We start from the raw sequence: 20,246 nt of genomic DNA, 5'->3' as shown, positions 1-20,246 counted from the left end.
CCAAAGCAGTTACCACCTAGAAGAAAGATGGATGACAACATTGAATTGGAGTTAGGAGCAAAACCGCCAATCTCAAAACCATACAGGATGGGGGCCATTTCTATGGTTGAAGGAGATATTGTGCATACCATCAAGGAAGGGTTGCATCACGATCCATTAGCCAAGAAGTTGGTGGAGTTGGCTAGAGAAGGTAAGACCAAAAGATTTTGGCTAGAAAATGACCTTCTCTACACAAAAGGGAGAAGATTATACGTTCCTAAGTGGGAAAATCTGAGAAGGAAGTTGGTAAGAGAATGCCACGACACCAAGTGGGCTGGTCACCAAGGTCAGCGAAGGACCTTGGCACTCATTGAATCTTCTTATTATTGGCCTCAAATGAGAGATGAAGTGGAGAGCTATGTGAAGACTTGTCTTGTGTGCCAACAAGACAAGATTGAAAATAAGACACCAAGTGGGTTGTTGGAACCTTTGCCTCCATCAGAGCGACCATGGGAAAGTGTCTCTCTAGATTTCATCTCTGCCTTACCGAAGTCTGAGGGGTTTGGATCTATTCTCGTGGTAGTGGATCGATTTTCGAAGTATGCTACCTTTATACCTGCCCCTACTGACTGCACTGCAGAGGAGGCAGCACGACTATTCTTCAAGAATGTGGTGAAATATTGGGGATTGCCTAAGAGCATCATTAGTGATCGAGATCCACGCTTCACAGGACGACTATGGACAGAGCTGTTCAAACTCCTTGGGTCGGAGCTTCATTTCTCAACAAGCTTCCATCCTCAAACCGATGGGCAGACTGAGAGAGTGAATGCCTTACTCGAGTGTTACTTGAGGCATTTTGTAAGCGCTAATCAGAAGGACTGGACAAAACTCCTCGACATTGCTCAGTTCTCATACAATTTTCAAAGGAGCGAGTCCACAGGGAAGAGCCCGTTCGAGATTGTGACTGGACAACAGCCGCTTACACCTCACTCTCTTTCTTCTTCCTACTCAGGGAAGAGCCCTGGAGCTTATCATATGATTAAGTCTTGGGAAGAACAAGCAGATGTCACTCGTTCTTACCTTGACAAAGCTGCAAAGAGGATGAAGAAATGGGCTGATAAGAAGAGGAGGCATGCAAGCTATCAAGTGGGAGACAAGGTAATGATTAAACTTCTTCCACAACAATTCAAAGCCTTTCGCAAGGTTCATAAGGGCTTAATTCGCAAATACGAAGGGCCATTTGAGATCATTGGACGTGTTGGGGAGGTTGCTTACAAAGTACAACTCCCTCCCTCTATGAAGATTCACCCGGTCTTCCATGTGAGTATGCTTAAACCATATCATAGAGACCAAGACGAACCGAGTAGAGGTGACTCGAGTCGTGCTCCGCCTGTGGTGATTAGATCCTTCGATAAAGAAATCGAAGAGATCTTAGCTAATCGCGTTATGAGACGAAGAGGGGTACCACCAAGTATTCAATATTTGATCAAGTGGAAAGGGCTCCCGATAACCGAAGCTAGTTGGGAAGCTCGTGAAGATTTGTGGCAATTCCAAGAACACCTAGAGCGCTATCATGAACAGAACGCGACGAGGACGTCTGCGCATTAGGTGGGGGAGAATGTCACGGTAAATTTTTAGAAGGTTAGATTTAACAGTGTTTGTATAGTTTTCTGGAGTGTTTGAGAATACTCTAGATGGTTCCGGAACGTTCTAGAATGTCCTAGAAGGTTCCGAAATACTCTAGAAGGTTCTAGAAGACTCTAGAAGGTCATAGAGTATTCTAGAAGAGTATAGATGTATATAGAAATATAAATAGTGGTATGGAATAATCTAGAAACATTTAGAGAGTTGTGGTAGGATAGATATTTGTAAAGAAGGTTCTGGATGATTAATCTGGACCGTTGATTAGATTTAATCCTAACCATCCATTGAGGAGGTGGATGGCTATAAATAGGGGTGAGAGTTAGAGTTTGGTGGTGTGAATCATTTGTAACCACACTTGAGCAATAAAGTATTCTTCCACCAAAGTTTCCTTTCTCTTGTGTTCTCTTGTGTTCTTAGCTCTCTTGCTAAGTATTGAGGGTTAGGCTGACTTGGTCTTAGCTCAAGAGGTTGAGTAAGTCCGAGTGCCGGCACGGTAGCGTTGGAGTGTGTCCAAGGCCGTGACAGACCGCTGCCTACATATTTGTCTGGTTCCCTTAAAATTATATAAAAAATATAAAAAAAAAACTTATTTTAACTGTTTAGGTTTATAATTTAAAATTTAAAATTAAAAGATTATGATTTAAAATTTAAAATTTAAAATAAAAAAATAATTTTAAAAAATGAACTAATATTAGTTGAAAAAAATTAATTACTTAATATTATTCAAAATTAAATTGGTATTTTATTTCAAACATTCTTTATATTTTAAGAAAAAATTTTGAGTGATTCTTTGGAATTTTATTTGACATTATTAAGTACGATGTGTAAATATCTCAAACTATTCTCTTCTTCATATTCTTATTTGATATATGTCATTTCAAAATTTTCATAATTAATTTTAGTTATTTCTTCTAAGTAAACATTTTATAAATTCACCAAAAGAGTAAGAATTTTATAATAAAATTAATAACGAGAAAATATTAATAAGAAAAAAAATTGAGTCTGAGAAAATACAAATGAATTTGTTACTATTTTAGTTTATGCCTAATATTTTATTGTTTTCCTCAGAGTGCGTTAAAAAAATGTATTAATAATTTAATTATTTATGCGGTCCCATCACTATTATGCGCCCTTGTGTCACTATCTTTATATCGATCCTCTTTTTAAATAATACGGACCTTACTAAAATAAAATAAATTAAATTATCATTTTCTTTTTTTTCTTTTTCTTTTTAGCATTATTTATTTATTTATTTAATATTATTCCTCTTTTCTTCATTCTTCAGTAGCATCACTTGCGAGCTGCGACAACTTTTCTTCCGATCGGATATGCTTCAGCCGCCGATTCCACGCGCCGCCGCAGCCGGTTATCTCCGTCGTTTCTGATTCGCCGACAACACTGCTTTCACCTTTTGGTACTGTCAGTTTTCTTCTTCCTCCATTTTCAAATTTTATTTTATTTTTCCGTTTGTTTCTCGAGAAAATTTGAAGGAAACCGGCACTGTGAAATCTCACTTGTTAGTTGGTGCCTCTTTGAGTGTGGAATTTGACGAAGTAACCGAAATCATTATTTGCTTTGAGATGTTATCTGAGTTCTATGATTTGTGCTTCGTGTCTGTGTTTCTGATTTTGTTTTTCTCTCTGCATTTACATTTAACTTTTGATTTTTCTTTTCGGATTTCGTTTTCAATTTTAGCTAATCTAGCTTCGAATTTATTTATTTTTAGTGAAATTCGTGTTGTATGTGTATAGAGAGAAAAGTTGCATGTTAGGATGCTAAAATTGCCTTGAAACAGAGATCTTCTTTATTTGCCATCTCTTTTGTGAGAATCAATAGGAATTGTTAGAGATTCCAAAAACAAGTATTTTTATTTTATTCTCCTCCCCCTCTCTAGTGTATGTTATTGGATTTATAATTCAGTGGAAGTTGTAGTGATTAGAATTATTGATTGAGTTAAGATTTTGCCTGAATTTGTTTTAGATAATGGTTTTGAAGGGCTTTGATGATTTTGGCAAAGACAAAATGCTTAACTCCTTTGTGGCTGTAGCTATTTAATTTGAGCTTATGCTCAACAGTTTCAAAACATTATTGGAGCATCAAGAAACATGGGGAAGTCTTAAAGTGGTTTTAATACTGTGTTTGTCTTTGTCTTAAGTTGTTCCAAAGCTATGTCTTCACTGTTATGCATCTTTGTTGTCATGCCAACATTGAATTTGTTCAACAAGGCATATTCTCTTTTAAAAATTGAAATTGATATGTGGAATGGAAAATATTATTATAACTTGCTATAGAGTATAAGTAGATTAAAATTTTTGACTGCATCGGAAGTCATGATCATGCTGACATTTAATCACTTGTTTGTGTGGAAGGTTGTGAATTGTGATTTTGGTTCTTCAGAGAGTAGGGAGCCATATATAGAAATTGTCCTAGTGCGCTGATGAGAAGAACTGATGTTATTGGCAGTAGAAGGAGGAGGATTCTTCTCTTCTTCAGCTTCGGGGTATAGTAAGGGCCTGAGCCTTCTCCTCTTGGGCCAGAGGAGTGATGATAAATCTAGGACAGTTTTGCCGTGGAACCAGTATCAGTTGGTAGACCAAGAATCTGAACCTGAGCTCCAGCTGGCTTCCAAAAAGAACCGCCTTTCCCGCGGTTACGCTTCCTTTGTTTGCTTTGGTCGCGCTTCCGCAGGACTTGACACTCCATCTCATCTTAAAGTTGGCCCTGCCCAACAACATAATGTGTCACCAGGGCCACTGGTTCCTGACGATGGCACAGATCCTTCTGCTAATGTAGATAATGACAATAGAAAGGTTGCACTTAAAAGTAGCTTACGAAGGCCACAGAATCATAAACCAGATCCTCTTGAGACTGCTAATGAACATGAGGCATTAGGTGGAAAGGGGAGTGATGCTCCTGATCAAACAGAGGGAAGGAAAGTCCAGTGGACAGATGTTTGTGGCAGTGAGCTTGTCGAAATACGGGAATTTGAGCCCAGGTATTTGAATCTTTTATTTTCTTTATCAACCATTTCTGTTTCTTGCTAATGTATTCTTGGTTGGTTCTCGATATCCATGTTCAATAATAAGAATTAGAAGGTTTTTTATGATGTGTATTAGACTTTTCCATTAGAAACTCCTGAAGCTTTGGAGTTTTTAACGAAGTTACATCTTCCCAATTGATATTTACAAATTGCTATTGAGTATCTCACTACAAATTATCATAGCCATCATAAATTCTTTTTGTCAAGTGTTGTATGAGCTGGTGCAATGGAAGTTTCTAATCTTCTTTCCTTGTATGTGTATCTGTCCCTTGTTTTATTCACCTGCAGTGAAGTGGATGGATCAATTGATGAATATGATGATGGGAATGAAAGAACTTGTTCCTGTGCTATCATGTAAATTGGGATCCCGTGAATGAAGCATCAAGTCATTCATTCCTAACACTTTGCATCACTCAATCTGAGGTCAAAGGAGCAAAGATTTTTTGGTCATTCTCATTCACACCACCATCTCTCACCTTAGCGACCTTACCTTTTGTGCCTGTGATTGCCTTGCAGCCTTCAATTTTGTTCCTCTGCTTTCCATCAATTTATTATATAATAATCTTTGTTGTGTGAATTCATTTCCTTTTGATTAATTATTTTTGTGCTGTTTTTATAATCATATTTTTATATGGATTAACAAAATTCAATCTGATATTTTTTTTTTGGATATTCATTAAATCTATATATTTAATGCTAGGTTAGTCCTTGATCCGAACATACTAAGTTTGAAATTGTGGTCCAAAAATAATATCCGTACCCAGAGTTCTCCCAACCAAAAATTTAAAAAAATAATAAGATTGAGGATTATCCCTTTTATTCTAGTTGATATAAAGCAGCCAAAATCCAATGGTTGATGGTGAAGTAAGCATAAAAGACATTGTTGGTCAGTTTCAAGTGGTTAAGACACTTACACAACTTCACTTAACTGGAACCACTTTCAATTTGAAACTTGGCCATACCTTATCCACACACCTACCTTGTTTCCTGATTTTGATCACACCACACCACAATGTCCAAACAAAACTCAATACAAGAAACTAAGAGAAAACAAAATATAAAATTCTCTTCATAGTTGGTAGCATCAAGAAAAAGAAAAAAAAATAAAAGAAAAAGAAAGAAAGAAATATTATGTCTGTGACAACCACAATTCCAAGCATCAAAATCTCCACATGTTCCTCCTCTCCATGTTGCAGTTCTCCAACAACTTCATCACATTCTTTGAGGTATAAGCCTTACTATAATGTTTTTACCATAAGGAATTCTCAGGCTGAAGGTCCTCTAAGAAGACCAGTGGCTCCACCTGTGAGAGAAGAACCTTCTGGTGGTGGTTCTCCTCCGCAGCCCTTGAAGCCATCACCTCCTTCCCCAAATAAACCGGCTTCTTCTTATGTCGTTGTTGATGATAACAATGTTGTTACATTAGAGTTTCAGAGGCAAAAGGCTAAGGAGTTGCAGGAATATTTCAAACAGAAGAAGCTTGATGATGCAGACCAGGGTCATGCTTTTGGCTTCATTGGCAAGAATGAGATCAACAATGGAAGGTAAAGTCTTTTACTTTTTGACACAAATAAAACTGGAGTTAATCTATGTTTCTGCTTTATATTAATTGCATTATTCCAGGGGTTTTAGCTTAGAATCTTTTTACAATTGTCTTGCCATAATTGAATTGTATGAATTGAGGAAATACTAATTTAGTTTCATGAAATCCTCTTGATTAAACCTTAGAAATAACAGAGATACCGATATTATTGAAAGTGAGATAAAATAAAATAAAAATAAGTTTTGTTTGTCTCATTCTTCAGTGAACATAAGATTATAAATTCTGTCTTAAGATAAATATATTTTTCCTGTTTCTATATCAATATCTTTCGGGTTCAAGCCATGAGATCCACAACCGATATAATTATCAGGTTAGACTGCCTACATTACACTCTTCGGATGCGACTCTTCTCCGGATCTCTTCTCCGGATCCTGCTTTAATGCGAAATGCTTGTGCATCAAACTACCTTTTATATCAATATCCTTCTCCAAACATTTTGACTTTTAATGCGGAATTTTACTTGTTTTGTACAGATGGGCAATGTTTGGTTTTGCTGTAGGGTTGCTAACAGAGTATGCAACAGGATCAAACTTTGTTGATCAAGTAAAGATCCTACTCTCGAATTTTGGGATATTGGATTTGGAATGACATAATAATTCTCTTAAATATATAAAAGATTCTGCATGTGGTTTCTTATATCCTTGATGTAACAATGTTGAGTTATACATTTCAGTGTTCATATTCATTTATAGCAATTAGTTTAATTTTTGTATTATGGTTTTGGTTTTATATCTGACACCAATTTCCATAATCTGATCCAGTTATAGCTTTCACTAACCTTTATTGTTGCTGTTATGGTGAATGATAGTAGGGTTATACAAATTTAAATGTACAATTAATACAATAGGCTAATAATGGTCAATAGGTTCAAGTAACAAGAGACATGTAAGCACTTAATCCAACAAAAAATTATTTTTTAATTAAATATTTGCATAAAATTTACTCGATAGCTATATAGTTAAAAAATAGGTAGAAACTCAGGTGAATTTGACTTCACGTGAAGTTGATATCTGAGAGTTGTTGGATGAAAATTTAGTCAAATTAGTCAAATCATCTCAGATATCAACTTCACGTAAAGTCGACTTCACCTGAGTTTTCACCTAAAAAAGATGTTTAATGAATCAAAGATTTTTTTTTCCATTGCATATCCAGGAGAATAAAAAGGATCACTAGAAACTGAAATAGAGAATAAAAGAAATTAAAATAAAAGATATAAAAGTTGGTGTTAGTTACAATAAGTCTATAATAAGATAGATAAAAAAGGTTGAAAGCTAAAGTTAGAATTGATTACAAAAATATAAACATATTATTAGACATGCAAACTTGAATAATAAAACTTAACTCGTAGATTCAATTTGAGACCTAAATTCATAGACTCGAGAGTTTGATAATTTGCAAAATGATATATATCTGCTCTTTAAATGTCTCACCTCTTGATTTTAGTTTCTCGATAAAATTATCTTCTCTGATAATCATTGCACTTCTGAAGACAAATTAAACAAAAATAATCAAACAAGAAAACTCTCATTTCATTTCATTTCATCATTTTGTTTTTTACAAGTTAAAGCTATTTTGTTTTCTTCAACATCATATTCATACCCTTAAAAAAAAAAACTAATAACTCACACATTATTTCATTATTATTACCACTCACCAAACTTGTTCTTGATCCACTTGAAGCTGTTCCTCACACTTGTTTTAAGCTTCCTCTCCACAGCATAAACATTATATGACTTGATTCTCTTCTTCCTCTTGATCTCTGCATCACTTGCTGCATAAAATCCACTTCCCTTTTGACATGGCCCATTGAAGTTGTAGGAATTTGATCTCTCTCTGAATCCAAATTCAGAGTATTCAGGGTATGACTTGCTTTTCTCCATAGACAAAACAAAAGAAAAAAAACAGTCTCTTTGTTTTGGTATTTTGAGTGCATGAAGATTGAAGAGCAATAAGTATTTATGTGCATGAGACACACAAACAAATGCATTGTGATTCAGTTGCGGTGGCATCCATGTGTGATGTTGTGTGAATGATGAGTGTCATTGGTGGTAATGAAGGAGATAGGGCCCACATTGTTGATTCACGGCTAAATTTTTTCCTTTTTATATTTGATTAAATACGCAAGTTAAATGTTGTTGGCTTATTGGTGGAAGTTTGAGTGTTTTTGTTTGATATAGAGTTATTTTTTTAAAAATTGATATTAATTAAATCGGTTCGATTTGTTTAAAAAAAATTAAATTAAAATATTTAATTTATATTTTTAAAATTTTTTATTTTTAAAAATAAAAATTAGACAGTTTGATTTTAATATTAATTTTTTTTAGTTTTAAAAATGTAAATTTTGTATTTTTTTAAAAAAATTAAATAAAATAAATTAGTAGGTCTAAATTTTAGAGATTACTGAATAACTAAATAAGAAATCGAAAGCACCAATTTCTTTTCTCTTATATTATTGAAAAACACATATCTTGACTCATCCTTTTGTGTACACATTATCATGCAGCATAAAAAAAAAATAATAAACGTTGATTCACATGACATTGATGTGGGTCCAACCTTTTTTGGTGCTGAGGATATGCAAAATTAACTAAAGATGGTTGATATAGTTAATAAAAATTAAATTTTAATTTTATAGAAAATTTAATTTAATTTTTATAAATATTTTGTAAGAGTTTAAAAATATATGTTAGTTTTAGTAAAATAACTAGTGTCAAATTTATCATGGACAAAAATAGTTGACCAAAGATAAGGCACTACTAAGCTAGGGATTTCTTAGTCTTAGGTGTTATGTGAACAAGATCTGCTCATCTATATTCATGGTTTAAAGTAAGAAATAAGAATGTTCCACAATTGCTAAAGACATGAAGTATTGACTTTTGCGAAAGAAATGTTGTGTATTTAATTTTACAATTTATTTAATACTAAATAGATGTATTAGTTTCTTATGAGTTAAAATAAGTACAAATGATATAACTCTTAATCTTAAATAACTCGGTGCAACTTTTTGCTTTTTTCTTACATAAAATCATTAAGATTAGTATTATATTCCTCAGGCTTTGATTTGAACTAATGACAATTTGCCATTTGCAAATTTTAATTCATGCACATTTATGTTGATTTAATTAAATAGTGTCCCAAACATAATTTCTTTATGGAAAGCAAAAATGGGTGTCATCATCTCCCACTTTTATTTTATTTCAAAGTTGGTGGCTCAGTGCACTGTGGGTCATGGATTCTCTATTCAGAATTTCAGATCAAAGATTTAAACGATTACCTTGATCACCATCCATGACTTAAGATGCTACAAGTTTATACGTTTGACAAAATTCATATAATTGTTAGTATGTAGTGAAAATGAGACAACAATAATAAAGGGGAAAAAAAAAAGCTAAATATTCTTTGCATTTCTTAGGAGATGTCGGGAGAATGAAAGTCACAAATAATTTTTTTTAGAAACTTCCATCTCCAAGTAAAGCCAATCACAAAAAAAAAAAAAAAACAAAACAAAACAAAACAAAACACAATCACATGTAAGTGACTTGGAAAATCTTTTAATTTTTAAAATCACATTAAAGAAGAGTGTTAAGTGAATAAGTTATTATTTAACCAAGCTTTTAATTAAATATTTTAAAAAAATTAAAAAATCAACATTTTTTTCATCTTTTTCTTTTCTAATTTGTTTTTGTTTCTTCTTTCCTCTTCATTCTCTTTTTTCTTATTTCTCTTCTCTTCTTTCTTTTTTTCTTATTGTTGCTACATTTTTTTCTTATTTTATTCCCACTCTTACTGAATTTTTTCCCTTTTTTATTTTTATATTCTATTGGTATTTTTCTCCAAAAATTTATGTATTTCCTTCTAAAAATTTTAGAGTTGGTTATAAAAATTTTCTTTGTTTGATTTAATAAATTTCTGTATTTCTATTATTTAAAAGACATATTTTTTAAAAAAATTAATGAAAACTTAAACTAAAAAACCTTGGTTCATCTAAACTTTTTCTCCAGAAAAAAAATATATAGTCTAAATTCTAAAATCTCAAGGAAAATGAGAAGTGTAGTGATTCTCAAAGATACATGTGGATCCCACATGTACGGCAGCAACCAGCAAGGGCACAGTGTAATTGGCCTAAGACCATCTTCAGTAGGGAACTCATCCCAGTTCCTGTTTATGGCCCACCTGTCATAAAAAGTAACTCCACATCAGCTTTTGCGTCATAAACAGTAAATAGGAACTCATAGCATCTCTCTCTTCTCCATTAGGAGGAACTAACTTTAGTCCCTGTTGTGGTCACACCTAATTAATTAATTAATTAAAATACTTGAAATTAATGTAATTAATTTTTTTAATAATATAATTTAAATATTTAAATTTAAAAATAATTCACTATTAAAAGATATTAATATTAAATAAATTTATACATAACAACAATACACAATATATAATTCGGGGTTACACAAATTTGTAAAATTACTTAATACAAAAAAACATAATTAAATTCTACAGTTGACGACAAGCATTATGAAATTGCCATATGTGTTCAATCAAGTCCTCTTTCAATTGTCTATGCTGCTGCCTATTTCGAAGTTGGGCATTTCTTTGGAGAAATTGATGGTATGGTGCAAAATCTTCTTCTCCCAGCTGAGGTTGTGATAATCCATTTTCAACATCATCATACTCTAAGCCTTGAGCAAAATTTCCTGCATAAGTGTCTCTTTCATCCTCAACAATCATATTATGCAATATAATACAAGCTCTCATTATGTTGGCAAGCTTCTTCTTTTCCCAAAAACGAGCTGGACCACATATAATTGCAAAGCGTGCTTGCAACACTCCGAATGCTCGTTCCACATCTTTTCTTTGCCCTTCTTGGTATTGTGCAAATAACTTGCGTTTCTCCCCTTGTGGCTTTGAGATTGATTTGACAAATGTGGCCCATTCAGGATAAATACCATCTGCTAAGTAGTATCCCATTGTATAATTATTACCATTAATAGTATAATTTACCTCCGGAGCACGATCATTTAGAATGTCATCAAATACTGGAGAACGATCTAACACGTTGATATCGTTGTTTGAACCAGAAACTCCAAAGAACGCATGCCATATCCAAAGGTCTGAAGATGCTACAACCTCAAGTACAATGGTTGCAACCCCACGATAACCACTCATGTACATACCTTTCCACGCCTTTGGACAATTTTTCCATTGCCAATGCATGCAGTCAATACTACCCAACATGCCAGGGAAGCCACGACCCTCCGCCATTTGTAGCAGGCGGTGTACGTCATTTGGATTGGGTTTTCGCAAGTATTCATCCTGGAACACAGAAATGACACCTTCAACAAATTTTTCCAAGCATTCAATTGTAGTGCTCTCGCCTATGCAATCTCATGAAGAGCTCGTCGTTTCTCACTCATTGTAGACGTGTCAGCATTAAGTATTTGCATATCCATTTCCCTTTCGTTTGCTTTTATCTCCATTTCTTTAATATACCTCTGAGTTTGTAATTCCTGTTCTTTCATTGCCGCTTGAATTTGTATCTTCTTCTCTTTGATTGCCATCATCTTTGCTCTATGTTCCTTCTCCTCTTCTCTTTCTTTTTCCCTTTCCATTAGTTCCTTTTCTCTAACATTCTTAATATCTTCCATGAGAGATAATTTTTTGACAACCGATGATTTTCTTTCGCTAAAATCTTCAGACATCTGTGCTTTTCCCTTACCTCTTCGCTTGCTCTTCTTTGATCCTTGTGGGCGAACGGGAGAGTCCACACCGGGTTCGTCAGCCAACGGTGTTTCTGGGTTTGATGAAGATGAGTATGCTCCAGTTGCACTAACTTTGGTTCTCTTTGAGCCGCCACTTTGTGTAGGTAGTTGGCTTCTCCATTTTTGCTCCAACCGAAGCATGTTCCAATGCCTCTCAAAAGTGAACTTTTGACCATAATTTGTGGAATAAAGTTTATAAGCCAACTCCTTTATATCATCAGCGTTCGAACCACTCCTTATGTTTCGACTAGCTTGATCGTAGCAACCAGCAAATTGTGCAACAACCTTGTTGATCTTATACCATCGTTTCTTACATGCAACTACCCCCCTTGTCATGTCGGTGCAAAATTCTACACAGTAGCTATGAATTCGACTCCAAAATGTTTCTCCCTTTTGATCGGTACCAACTACAGGGTCAGTTGAAACATTTAACCACGCACTGATCAACATCTCATCCTCTTCCCAATGCCAGTGTTGAATACTATCTTGCCTCCGATCTTCAATATCATCATCATTGAGGTCGATAGCATCTAATCCACGAGGGTTGCCAAAATTGGAATATTGCGAATTTGGACTAGATTGTATAGGAGTCTGAGAAGATGGGTTAGAAGAGCCACCAACACCAGATGAGTTATGTCTTGATGCACTGAATTGAGTTGGAAACGGCAAGGAAGTTGGAGTAACATTTCCGATAGAAGGGTTAAATATGGGTGAAAATGGAAAATGAGGTGTTTGTGAATTTTGATTTTGCGGTTGGAATATAGGAAACTGATTATTATAAGGAGCTTGAAAATTGAAATTAGAAAGATTTTGTGGATTTGGATTTTGAAATGTATTTGGTAGTGTCATGTTTTGATTTGGAACTTGAGTGTTTGAGGTTTGAGATTGTTGGGTATTTGGAATTTGAGAAAAGTTTTGTAAGTAATTGAAGAAAGAGTTGAGTTGGTTTGGATCCATTTTTTCGAAAAAAATAATAGTAGTAGAACTTTGATTTTGTAAACTTGGAAGAAAATGAGGAAGAGTAGTAGAGAGTGTGAGAATAGAAGTGTATCTAAGTGGTATATATAGAGTAACAAAATATTAATTTATTAATAATAACAGTAACATAGTAACGGCTAGTTTCCAACAGCTAATTTTACAACGGCTAATTTAATTTAATAATATAAATTATTAATTAAATAAAAATTTAATTATTTAATTAATTAATTATTATAATTATTAATAAATTAAATATGATTTAATTATTTAATATAATAATTAAATCATATTTAATTTATTAATAATTATAATAATTAACTAATTATATAAAGTATACTATATATATATATATATATGAAATAACGGTTCAATACATATATATATATATATATATATATATAAAGTTTTAAATTTTTAATTTTATTAATAAAATATTATTTTTTTTTTAGAGAGACCGAGTCCCTCTGAGCAGGGCTTCACCTGCTTTGAAATTTGTGAAGGTCCTCGTTTGATATTTGCTCCAACGATAAAGCCTCTCTTTTTACTGACACACAGTAAATGAGGCTCATAGTTTTTAAACCGTTGGAGTTGCTCTAATAACACCTTTTGTTTTTTTTTTTCTTACGATTTCTCCCGGTCCATTGGACTAATATATCACGAATCGAAGTTTAATTTAAAAATTTATTGTTGATCAAAAAATTGTTGTATACATAAGACGAAATTCGAATTTTAGACGCTTAAAGCAGATTAGTAAATTAACTAATAAACCAACCAAACTTAACTAATACACCTTTTGTTATATATTCTTTCCTTTTTCCTAAAGGCTCCAAAAATATGTTCAACTTCTAATTGGATCACTTGGTCGGTTAGGTACCCTCAACTTTCATGAATCTTCTCAACTTCATCAATCTTTTTAGCCTATTAATCCCAAAATCTGGAAAAGATTTTTTGCATGTAGGGTTGGTAATTCATACCTTATTCGTAGGTATTTAACTCAGTCTAATCTGTTCGAGTAGGATAGGTTATCCGACCTGCTGCGAGTAGGGTAGAATATGGATTTAGAGTGTATTCTATCTTATTCTATCTACATCTTATATATAACACATATTTTTTAAAAATTAGGTATATAGTAAAAGAAGTGAGAGTTGAACCCACAACTTCTCTTATGTAATGACATACAATAAGTGAATAACCACCAAATTAGTTAGTTAATTTATTTAGAACATTAGTTTTTTATTTTTTATGTTATTAATATGTATAAAATTCGAAATAATTGAATTTTATATTTACTTTAAAAAAATTTGATATTTCTGCGAGTAGGATAGGATAGGGTAATATTTAAAATTTTAGGGTGCGGTTAGAGTTAGAATTGAGAGATTTTCAACCCGCAAATAGAATAGAATAAAATAGAATTTTAATAAAATTTTTAACCCGCAGATAAAGTTAGAGTAAGGTCCAAACCCTACCCTACCTTACTCATTGCCAGCCCTACTTGCATGCATCAGAAAAATACTCAATATAAAGGACATGCTAAGTATTGGATTTGTGTACCATATAGCTCATGGTTTATGATCTATATAATTTGTATGTACTTATTAATTTCACTTTGGTGTATATTACTCATGGTCATGGAAGATTTTATTGTGTAATTTAAGTTGGTTATAAAAAGAAAAAGAAATATAGGGAATATTGTGGTAAAATGGGGAAAGTATAGAATCAACATAACATATACTTTACCCTAATGTGTGAAAATTGTTTTTGTTTTTATTTATTTATTTCACATGCAGAAATTTAAAGCTGCCATGTAACCATCTAGTAATCTTGTTTTGCTTTTGAAAATTAAAAAAAAAAGATGGTTAGGTGCTCAATAAAGGGATATTAAACATGCTAAACACATACATAGTTTTTTTAATGCAAAAGGGAGACATCATAATTTTACATAAGACCATAATAAGAATCACACCTAGCTAGTAGCTACTAGTTAGGCACATATATGATCAGCATGCACTTGGAATAATAATAAAAACCTTGTTAAATAATGATATATATCTTTCATGCTTATATTCATAACAATGATTCCTCATTCCAATTACTCAATTGAATGTCCTTTGTTGGTTGGTTGAATTTATTTATTTCCTGTTGTGATCCATGGGGAGCAATAGTTTATATTATGCTGCTTCTTTCTTGAGTTGGTGAAAACTTTTTGAGACACTACGCGGTTCATATGTTGTAAAGTGAATAGGCTATGCACTCTGCAATCATGTCTTTCATTTTCTTTAATTTTTACAAATTACAATCCTTACCAAAAATATTATTCGTACATTAAAATTATTAAAAATATCATTTATATATTAAAATTAGCTATTAATATATTTATATATAAATATATATATAATTTAATTTATTTTTAATGTATATTTATATTTTAATATGCATTTTATAGGACTTTTTCTTTACATGAGATAAGAGAAAAGAGGCTAATTTTTTTTGTTATGGAAATAAAAGTGGTGATATACCTTAACATTATAATTTTTGGTATTTTTCAAAACTGTGAAAAGTACACAAATTAGAAGGTCCGATTTCTGTACCTCAAATTTTTTAATTTTTTTTTACCGATTTGTGTACCACTAAAAATCGAACAGTCCCTTTTTTATTATAATTAATTAACAAAGCAAAATGATGGGTATAGTCTTCTTCTTCTTTTTGGTCAGATGGGTATAACCCGGGTCTCCTTATCTTTGTAAAAAAAAAATAATTAACAAGTGTAGTACAAATATCTTTTTTATCCATGTAAAGCCCATTACGGCCCTTTTTGGCCCAATAAGAAAAAGAACAAATAAAAGCACACGCCCAGTGGGACTCGAACCCACAATCGCCTGATTAGAAGTCAGACGCCTTATCCATTAGGCCATGGGCGCCCTACGATGCTGGCTTTCAGAAAATGTTTATCAGACTGATTGATATAAAAATGTGTTCACATAAATATAACACGTGATATTTACCCTTATTATGTTAAGTAATTTAATAAAATATGTATGATTATTTAGTAATTTTTATTTATTATTTTTAAGTGAATAATCATCAATATTTAGTAATTTTATTTAATAATATAATTTGGGTAGTAAAAACTTAGTTGAGCCCTAAATCTATAAATGTAATAGAATAAGATCTTCTAAAATATGAGAGTTAATAAAGCGATAAAATAAGAGATTAATCATTTTTAAACTAAAATAGTAAAATTTATATATGATAAAAATTATAAATTTAATGGTGATTAATCTCTCATCTTATCATTTTGTTCATTTTTTTCTCTACAAATTCAAGTGTAATAACCTCTCACTTTACTAATTTAATATGTCAATAAGTAATTAGATGTCAATGTAATTTGTTTTCTATTGTCAATGTCAATAAATAATTAAACTTTTTTAAATTACAATTGTAATTTATGATTGAAGTCATAATTTAAATATTTTAAATGAGATAACTTTTTAGAGAATTCATAATTCAAACATAATTTTTATACACTTAATAGCTACATTCGAGTTAATACATTTAATACTATATTAAAAAAATGAACAATGCACATCATATTATTTATTTATTAATTAAATTATTACAATTCAAATTAATTTTAATAGAATAATTTAAAATTATAATTTCAATTTTATCACCTGCATAACACGAGTTATTACACTTGTATTACTAATTTTACAATCAAAATATGCCACATGTCACTTTTTCATTACAATTGAAATCAAATCTTTTCCTCTAAAATTAAAGAGTTCTTATCTCCTCTCTTCCCTTTTTCAATCTCTCTCATTTTTTCACTCACTCTATCTCTCTTATATAGTATTATCAATGATTAATTATAAATTTGATAATTAAAATGTGCAACATGATATTTTTTAATTATAATTAAAATTGAAATTGAAATATAATTATATTATTATATTAACAATCAAAATGTACTATATGACACTCTCATTAAAATTAAAATAAAATATTTTCCTTCAAAATTAATAAACTCCCTTCTTCTATTTTCTTATCTACCTTTCTTTCTTTCTCTATTTTTTCTTATCCTTCCAACTCTATATGTAATTTATATTTTATATTTTATATTTATATTATTAATTTGACAAATCAAAATATATTATTAGATATTCTTTCATTAAAATTATATATAAAGAAAAATTTTTTTTTTAAATAATAAGAATAAAATTATTTATTTTTATTTATGCAATAGACTTAACACTTAATCAAATGTAAAGTATATACATTAAGTTCTTTCATAATGAATATTAAAATTAATTATTAATAAAAAATTAAACTCTTTCACATAAAAATAATAACTAAATATATAGTATATTATGTAATTCGTTTTATCTATAGAAATCATATTCTTCTTAATTGACGAAAACTTTTATCTCTTACAATTTTTTTGTAAAAATAGTTTAATTCTATAAATATTTTGTGCTATAATATATAATGTTATGACAAAGACAACGTAATTTTAAAATTCATATTTTCGTAATATTATTTCGGATAAAAACACTAGTGACTTCTAAATGAATATTAGTCAACCTCATTTTCAAGGTTAATTAGTTCTGGCTAAAGCCTATTAGGTAATATATCCATTAAAACCACTGACCGTAATGAACAATAATATTGAGCCATCAACAATATATATAGGATGTTGGGAGCTGCTGAAATTTAAGCTACTGCTGATTAGGATCACGAATAAATTTGTCAACATCTTGCTCTATATGCAAAATTGGATAAATTAAATGAGAAAGTTTAGATCCAAAATATATAAGTGACTAACATACAGAACAATAGCAAGTAAAATTATCATAGAAAGATCCGTAACACAAATATCTAGTATCATGAATATTTTATTGTGTTTTTTTTTTTTTTAATTGACTCATATGCTCTTATTATTCATCTATTCTCTTTGACTAAAACTTGATATTGTCTCAATTTTGTGAATGAAAAAATTAGGAACAGTATAAGTAAACAATGAAAATATTAATCAATGTAAATAATAGATATATCGAATGTTCATTTTACTAGTGTACGGATAGTTATTTTAGTATTAAAATTTAGAAAGTTAATTTGAAGGTGTAGTGTGTTTTTATTTGATTGGTGGTTGTTCATATTGTTCAACAAAAAAATTGTCTCCCTGGCATTCTCCGATTAGAAAAAGTATAACCTAAAAAAGTACATAATGATATATGAACATTAAAATCCTACTATGTCTAACTTTATTTAACAGCGGAATAAACACATCAGTATTCAAAATTTGATAAAATAAAGCATACATGAACAGGTTGAAGTTGGTCATTCTTGTTCGAATGCTGTTGTTGTTGGGTTGCTTGGATTCGTCCCACCAGCTAGCTTGGGCTCTTTTCTTGGAGGGATGCAATCTGTAACGTAATTTTGTTCTCAGGTCTTAAGAATAACAACTCTTAAAAAAAAAAATTATTCACCAAATCAATAACAATGTTTTCGATGGAGTATTACAGAATAACAAGAAGCATGCTGACAAAAGCAACACTATACCTTGGGAGTATGGATGTTTGCGAGGCATTCCCTTGCTGAGCGAGAAAAGATAGGAAGGGAAAAGTCTAAGCCGGCATGTAACCAGCAAAGAAAAGTGAGTCATCGGATGAAATCTCACATCAATCTTATACCATTAAAATTATCATTGATGGCTATTTGATGGCTACAAATTCCAAAAGTTACTGGTCCCTAACACTCATCGAAAAAAAAGTGTAGAGCCGTTGAAGACCGCGGTCCTCTAAGAAATAAGGCATCATATCGAAGACTCGATTCACGAGTACACGCATAGATAAGAACCTTTGCTGCTGCTCCTCTTGTACCAACCCTAATTCAACTACTAAAATGCAAAGAGCAATGCTAAGGGGTCAGCAACTTTTGTGATTGGTAGCCATCAAATAGTCATCAATGATGATTTAATGGTGTGAGATTGGTGTTAGATTTCATCTAATGGCTCATTTTTTTCTACTGGTTACATGCTGGCCAAAAATCAATAAAAGATGGTAAGTTGGTAACACATACTTTGCTGTTGCCAATGTCAACCAACAAATTATCAAAATAGGATGGTTGGATCACCTCACACAACTCATTAAGGCATTGATGGCGAAGAATGCAATAATCTTTAGAATACATTCTTTTTAGAATTTGAAACAAGGTCGTCCACTGTAATGACGAACTTTAATACTTTTATAAAATTCGCTCATTGAAACGGCAAACTTTATGTTAATCAACGGTAAATTTTTTTCCGCACGTACATAGTATATATCCACATACACTGATTGCTCTCTATTCGTATTTATATTCATCTTTTCTCTTCTACATTTTTGGTTACTATATTTTTTATAATATTTGAAATACCATTATTATCAATTTATTATAATGGTAAAATTACTTTTGATGAAAATAGATCTGTTATATTTATTTTTGTACAACCAATATTTGTATACTTGTCCTTTGAAGTGAGAGAGGTAGTATTGTGGTAACTCTGAAAAATTACAAAATACTATTACACACATTAGATGGAAGTGAATGGCACTTTAATATACAAAAGGTATTTATTCTTTTATTTTCTTATTTTTTGCTCGATATTTTGTTTATATTATTTTTATATGTAAACATAATTTTTAACAATGTTTCATTTGAACAAATATTGAATACATAATGAAAAAGATATACGACTAATTAGAGATTGGCATAATCAATTTTCAAATGTCCATTTATTGGAGTTATTTTTTGCTTCTTTGATATTATTGGAGTCAAAATACATATGATAACCACACTATGGGTCTTTGTTCTCAACATCTGCAGCATTTTCATCACAACCATCCTCCGGGATGTCAGCATCCACTAATACTCCATTTACCACAATCTTGGATACATCCATATCAACCAAACAAACAAACACTACACCCTATCAATCTTCTTACTTATATCAAGCTTTTTAGGTGGTTATTTGGGATTCACAAGTACCTACCAGGTAAGAATGATTATATTGCATTTAACGCATCACTTGTGATTCATTATATTTTAACATGTCCTAAAGAAGTAACTGATTCAAGTACATGGGCAACTTATATAGAGAAGTACATCATGTGGCTGATAAGTTGGCGAACTTGGTTCTTGAATCCAACCAGGATACCTTTTGCTTTGAGCATCTTCCTTCTGAGATTTCTTTAAATTTGCAAGC

The 20,246-nt window shown here is 31.6% G+C and overlaps 2 protein-coding genes and 1 non-coding gene across 3 annotated transcripts; 2 read left to right on the top strand and 1 right to left on the bottom strand.

Annotated features, from left to right (window-relative positions):
• Nucleotides 1–1,949: 1,949 nt before the first annotated feature.
• LOC112803022 (uncharacterized) lies at nucleotides 1,950–5,240 on the top strand. Its single transcript, XM_025846470.2, has 3 exons — nucleotides 1,950–3,037; nucleotides 3,993–4,618; nucleotides 4,952–5,240. Exons 2-3 carry the CDS (start codon nucleotides 4,074–4,076, stop codon nucleotides 5,019–5,021), a joined length of 615 nt encoding a protein of 204 aa, XP_025702255.1. The 5' UTR covers nucleotides 1,950–3,037; nucleotides 3,993–4,073; the 3' UTR covers nucleotides 5,022–5,240.
• A 361-nt stretch (nucleotides 5,241–5,601) lies between these two features.
• LOC112803023 (light-harvesting complex-like protein OHP2, chloroplastic) lies at nucleotides 5,602–6,981 on the top strand. Its single transcript, XM_025846471.3, has 2 exons — nucleotides 5,602–6,207; nucleotides 6,740–6,981. Exons 1-2 carry the CDS (start codon nucleotides 5,795–5,797, stop codon nucleotides 6,852–6,854), a joined length of 528 nt encoding a protein of 175 aa, XP_025702256.1. The 5' UTR covers nucleotides 5,602–5,794; the 3' UTR covers nucleotides 6,855–6,981.
• Nucleotides 6,982–15,848: 8,867 nt separating this feature from the next.
• On the bottom strand, nucleotides 15,849–15,921 carry TRNAR-UCU (transfer RNA arginine (anticodon UCU)). The gene has a single exon. It is a non-coding gene; the product is annotated as a tRNA-Arg (tRNA).
• Between the last annotated feature and the right edge of the window lie 4,325 nt (nucleotides 15,922–20,246).

Source organism: Arachis hypogaea, chromosome 5, assembly GCF_003086295.3.
Source record: "Arachis hypogaea cultivar Tifrunner chromosome 5, arahy.Tifrunner.gnm2.J5K5, whole genome shotgun sequence".
Lineage (NCBI taxonomy): Eukaryota > Viridiplantae > Streptophyta > Magnoliopsida > Fabales > Fabaceae > Arachis > Arachis hypogaea.
The sequence above is the reverse complement of the archived record's forward strand: the minus strand, read 5'-3'. Positions and strand labels throughout refer to the sequence as shown.